The following is a 6,000-nucleotide window of genomic DNA, read 5'->3' as shown; positions in this document are numbered from 1 at the left end:
CCCCATCCCGGGGAGGATCGATGGTGATGGGCAGCTTGAAAGAAGGAACGAGGGTCAGGCTGGTTGGTATCAATTGCAGTTTATTCCAATCTTCTCTCCATTCTCCTCTGATTCCCCTCCTGCTTCTCTCTCTCTCTCTCTCTCTCTCTCTCTCTCTCTCTCTCTCTCTCTCTCTCTTTCTCTCTCCCTCTTCATTCTCTGGCCTACCATTATCACAAGGTAATTCAATTAAATTTTTTTTTAAAAAATTGTAAGCTTTTTGGGTCATACCTGGCAATAAAGAGGGTTACTCCTGGCTCTGCACTCAGGAATTACTCCTGGGGGGAGAGGTGCTTGGGGGACCCTATGGGATGCTGGGAATCGAACCCGAGTTGGCCATTTGCAAGGCAAATGCCCTACCTGCTGTGCTATTGCTCCAGTCCCCAATTAAAAAATTTTTTAAAAGAAAAGATATATGATATACTGGAAACAGACAACAATTTTAAAAAGTTTGTCTGCCGAGTTAGTTATCTTCCAGCACTATGGGTAATCAGTACTGTAGGATACTGGTTGAAGTGTCAGGAGTTAGAGTGTGTCCATGTAGGTTCAGGTAAGTCCATCAACTTCTGATTATTGTCAGCCACACAAGCTGAAGTTAAGCCTGTGTAGGGATGCTTGATGCTTTCATGTTTATGCCCAGGGGACCATGCCTGAGTTGCCATTTTGGTGTGTGATTTAAAAAAATTTTTTTTTATTTAGTAGCAGTTGGCCACATGGTAGCTATGCAGAAGTAGTATTTTATTTCAGTTGACATAAAATAAAATATTTAAGAATGTTTTATGGCTGGGGAATATAATGTGGCACTACAGCACAGCGTTGGATCATGGGTATTGTTAAAAATAAAATTATATTGGTTCTCCAATATTGGCTAAATACCGAAGTGGCTTTATTTATTTATTTTTTGGTCACACCTGGTGATGCTCAGGAGTTACTCTTGGCTCTGTACTCAGAAATTACTCCTGAAGGTGCTCTGGGTTGCCAGGGATGGAACCAGGTCAGTGGCATGCAAGGAAATAGCCCTATTTGCTGTACTATCTCTCTGGCCCCTGGAGTGATATTTTGGTCTAATGAAGTAAATTAACTCTATTCTTTAAAATAAAAGCTATGACAAAATATGGGATTTAAATTCTGTGTTAAAAAGTGATTCAAGGGACTGGAAAGTTAGCACCGTACATGCATTGCATGCAGTTGACCAGGATTTGGTCCCCAGTACCACATGTGGTTCCTGATCACCACCAAAAGTGATTCTCGTACACCATAAGCTGCAAAACCTGGATGAAGCATAGGAATTTAATGTCCATACCAGGAGGAGTGAAGTATAGGACTTCAGTGTTAATGAAGGAGTAGTGATGGGGGGGGGGGGGGTGCCTGTAAACCACAGTTCCCAGATTCTTCAATATTTTTAAGAATGAAAATATTGAGTAAAAGGGAAATATTCAGTCTCAGAGTTGGAAATTAAAAGGTTTATTGGAAAGTAGTAGGAAAAGAGAAAGAAATTCCCCAGTCAGGTAGGAACTTAGTATAGGACTAAGTTCTAAATTAAAAAAAAAAAAACTTTAGGCACTATGATTCGTAACATTGTTAATAAAAGCGTTTCATGGATAAAACTACCAATGCTACATCCTCCACCAGGGAGTTGCCTCTTCCCATCTGTGTCTCCCTCTTACATATTTTTGTGATTACCTAGATCTTCTTTGGAGGGTCCTGGAAAGCAAATGTATCTCTTCCTTGGGCATTGGCAGATGGCAATGGAGTAGTGGTAGCAGGCTTATAGCTCAGTGGGCTGAATGTGGGAGCCCAGGATTCTATCTCTAGTATTGCAAGGTTCCTTGACCATCTCCAGTAACAACCCTAAGCACTGAGCCAGATGTGCTCCCCAAGCACTGCAGGGTGGGCTCTTCCAACAATATATTTTTTTTCTCTTTTGGGTCACACCCAGCGATGCACAGGGGTTACTTCTGGCTTTGCACTCAAGAATTACTCCTGGCGCTTAAGGGAGACCATATGGGATGCTGGGGATCAAACGCCCTATCCACTGGACTATAGCTCCAGCCCCTCTTCCAACAAGATTAAAAACTTAAAACGTGATGGGAAGTGTGGGAAGGAATAATCCATGTTGAAAGGAAGTGGTGATCCCCATCGGGAGTGTTATTTTAGTAGTGGAAGCAAGAGATAAGAGTTCCACAGGTGTGTGGGCATGGGAGAAGTAGACAGACTGAAGAGATGAGATCAGATGCACTAAATAAGAAATGAGGCAGAGGGAGGTGGCCAGAATTTCTAGCTGGACAGAGGACAATGGTAAGGGAGATGCTTGTGAGGTATCCACGTATCCACACATCGATGTCAGGTGGGTCACTTGTCTCTGTACAGTTTTTTAGAAAAAAATAGGCCACTTCCCAGAACTGCTATATGACTTCTGAGAAGTACACCAAAAACACATCAAAAAAGGCAGTTCTTTTCCCAATTCATTCCCAGTCTGCCTCACAACGTGCTGGAGATACACTGGTGGAGAGATCCGGGTTTTATTTACCCCAAGTCCTGTTCCCTTTGGCCCACTGCATCACCCCCTTCCTCTGACAATCCAGGACTCACAATAGATGCTCAATAAATGTAGAATAAAGACACCACCTGGGGGCCTACGCGTACTCAGCTAAAATCTGGGGCTAACCTGAAAATCTGAATAAAAAATTAAAATAGTAAGAAGTGGGCATGAAAAGTTGCAAGGGCCTGGACAAAGGCTGCGGGGGTGGGGGGGGGGCGGGGGTGGAGGGTGGCCTTCTCCACCACAGCAACCTCTGGGGTCCAGTTAGAGACCGCGGAGCTGATGGGAGCTCTGGGGCTCTAGTCGCCGAGGTACTTTATCTTACAGCGGCAGGAAAAGGCCGAAAGGGGCTATCAATTAGGTCCAGGCTAGGTTCGGTCCCGCCGCGGCCTTTAAAGGCCCACCACGTGGCTGCGCTACTAGCCCCGGTCCGGAGGCGGTGTCCCGAGCTGCGCCTGCGTGGTGCATGCTAGAAGCGGGGCCCGGGTTCCGAGAAAGGGCGTCGCGAGGGTAAAGGAAAGCCGCTTCGGGTGGGCGGCCGGGGATGGGGGGAGTGGGGGGGGCGGAGCCGGCCGCTTATGCAAATCGCAGCGGAGCGGGAGGCTGTAGGGGGGCGGGGCCCGCGCCGCCCAGGCCCTGCTGCCGGAGGGGAAGCGTGAGGGGGCGGGGCCGCCCGCCTCGGCCTCTTTTCACGAGTCCCTGACGTCGCCGACGTCCCGCTTTAAAAGAGGCCGCGCAGGCGCAGTGGGCCGAAATGCGAACTTAGGCTGTTACACAACTGCTGGGCTTTGCTCTCGCCGCCGGCCCGGCAGCCCGTCAGCGTCGCCGTCGCTGTCTCCGCCGCTGCCGCCGCCGCGGTTCCGGGAGTCCCCGGGCCCGCCGCCGCCCGCTCTCCGCCGCCTCCGGACATCTCCGGGCGCCCTCGCCGTGCACCCTCCCGCCCCCACCCCTTCTGGCCGACCGTCCGCGTCTGCCTCGGCGCCTCTCTCCGCCCGCCGCGCTCGCCGCTCGGGTCGTCATGAGTGGGGACCATCTCCACAACGATTCCCAGGTACGCGCCGGCCGGCGCTCGCTCCGGGGGGGGGGGGAGGGCCACCCCGCGGCGACCCCCCGCGCCCCCCTCCGCGCCAGCCCCGGGCTCTGCGCTCCCGCACCCGGCGCCGGCAGGCCCGGGCTCCCGCCCCCGCCCCCACCGCCACCGCCACCGCCACCCCCACCGGGGCCGGGCCCGGCGCCTTTGACAGGCCGGAGCCCCCCTGCCAGGCTCGCGCGGTGGCAGGAGATGGGCACGCCAGGCCGCGGGCGCCAGCCGCCAAGTTGCAGTCTGGAGCGGGGTGTGTGTGTGTGTGTGTGTGTGTGTGTGTTGTGTGGGGAGGGGGCGCCTGGCTGCCTCGCGAGGCCATCCTTGGAAAGGTGTATGTGTGTGTGTGTTGGGGGGGGCGCCCACATCCTTGAGGGGCGCAGGGTGGGCTAGGCCCCCCGGCCGCGCGCGCGCGCTCCCCGCGGGGCTTCTTCACGTGCCCGGGGTCTCACGCTGCCTCCTTTCTCTCCCCGCAGATCGAGGCGGATTTCCGATTGAATGGTGAGTGTGGCCCCCCCCCCCACCATCCCGTCCCACCCCCCGAGAGCCCCCCCAAACCCCCGGATCGCCCCCCCCCACCAAGCCCCCCGCCGCCGCCGCCGCCGCCGCCTATCCCGCGCCGGCCCGCCTCGGCCCGGGAGGACAGACATGGCGTCCCAGAGACTAAGTCCCGGCTCCGCGCTCACCGGCCCCATTGTTCCCCTCGGGCCGCCCCTGGGCCCCCTCCCCGGGCCGCCCGGCGCCCCCGGCCCGCCGCCCGCCCCAGAGGCGGCCCCGGAGACGCGGCGGGACCCGTCGCCGGCCCGCTCGCTCCCCTTCCCGGCCCGGATTCCGGCCGGGAAAGTGGCCTTGTCGACGGTCGGGACTTAGTCTCTGCGCCATTTTCTTTTTTCTCTCGCTCGCTCCTCCCGGCGCCGCGGCTCCGCTCTCCCTCCCTCGGCTCCTGCCGGGAGCTGCCGGCCGAGGGCTCGCCGCCGCGCCGGCCCCCGGCGCCCCCACGGCCCTCCCCGCCGCGACGGCCGCCAGGCCCAATCGGGACCCTTTTTTTTTTTTTTAATTTTTTTTTTTTTTATCCCAAAGAGAACTTTCCAAAAAAAATTTTTTTTTTCTCTTGGTGGGGAGGGGCGGTGGGCGGGAGGTGGGGGTTTTATTATTTCCCTTTTTCTGCTGCTTGTGTATTTCCTTGGCTGCTTGCAGAATGAAAGAGCTCCTTGGACAGCGTTTGGGTTTTTTTTTTATTATTATTATTTTGTTTGTTGGTTTGCTTTTGGGTTGGGGAGGGGGATTTTTTTTTTTTTTTGTAGGGTCGGGGCGGGGGAAGGTGGTGGTGGTGATTCTTCTTAGTATTTTTGAATCGAAAATAATTCTAGGTGCGGGTGTGTGTGTGTGTGTGTGTGTGTGGTGGGGGGGGAGAGGACAGCAAGATCGCTGATGAGGGGAATTACAGCTGTAAAACGAAAAGCCTCCCTTTGTGGAGTTTATTCTATTTGGAGATTGTTTCCCTCGAGTTGTTTTTTTCTGAAAGGTTCAGAAGTGCTCTCTCCCTCAAAGAGTTTGCAAGTTCTCTGTGGGCCGTCCTGTGTAAATGTTGGACGCGGGCATCCTGATTAAAAAAAAATTTCAAGTATTTAGTGAGTAGTTTTCATTGTTGCTGACGTTCCTAAGTTAGTGGGTTGTGCTTTTTTTTTTTTTTTTTTTTAAGCGGGGTATAGTGTACTTGTCAGGAAAGGTAATTGAGCATCGCCTATGGACCTGGACCTGTTGTTACTGGCCTTGTCTTTTGGACTGGTGGGGGTTAGGAGGAACATTTTACTTACTGAAACAAAAGAGTGGCCAGGTCCACCCCTGCTTCCTGTTCATTCTTTTTCAGAAGCAGCTTTTTTTTTTTTTTTAAAGGAATGGAGAGCTGGTTTGCTTTTCCCAGATTTTTCTGTTTTTTCACCTTTTTCAGCCACATCAAGTAATTTATTCTTACACTATTTCCACTTGTTTTCTCTGGAGATACCCCCAGTAAAAAAGTTAAAACCCTTGGGCTCTTTGGACAATCCAGATGAAGAAGATACACTCTGTGGCTTGCAGGGGAATTCGCACTGATTGTGATGCTACATAATATCCTGTTCTATAGAGGATGGGTTTTCACAGCCTTCTCCAATGGGAGAAACTGATTAGGTTTTCTGATCCACAGCCCATCATTCTAGCATGCTCTATTGAGAGTTTGCTTATGTTCAAGTTTTGAAGGCAAGAGGTAGTACCGGGTGAGGAGAGAATCTAGTTACAAGATTAGTATTTCTTGAGCTTTCTAGTATGTTTCGTATTGTGTCCCCCCAGCTGTGCTTAG

At 52.6% G+C, this 6,000-nt stretch overlaps 1 protein-coding gene across 1 annotated transcript in view; it reads left to right on the top strand.

Moving 5' to 3' along the window:
* The first annotated feature begins 3,355 nt into the window (after nucleotides 1-3,355).
* TOP1 (DNA topoisomerase I) overlaps nucleotides 3,356-6,000 on the top strand; it is a 103,311-nt gene continuing 100,666 nt past the window's right edge. Inside the window, exons 1-2 of the mRNA XM_056121434.1 lie at nucleotides 3,356-3,632; nucleotides 4,139-4,163. Coding sequence (XP_055977409.1) covers nucleotides 3,600-3,632; nucleotides 4,139-4,163 — 58 coding nt within the window. The 5' untranslated portion in view covers nucleotides 3,356-3,599. The remainder of the gene's footprint in view (nucleotides 3,633-4,138; nucleotides 4,164-6,000) is intronic.

The sequence above is a fragment of the Sorex fumeus genome, unplaced genomic scaffold, assembly GCF_029834395.1.
Source record: "Sorex fumeus unplaced genomic scaffold, SorFum_2.1 ptg000044l, whole genome shotgun sequence".
NCBI lineage: Eukaryota > Metazoa > Chordata > Mammalia > Eulipotyphla > Soricidae > Sorex > Sorex fumeus.
Note: the sequence above shows the minus strand (reverse complement) of the source record. Positions and strands in the feature narration are given on the sequence as shown.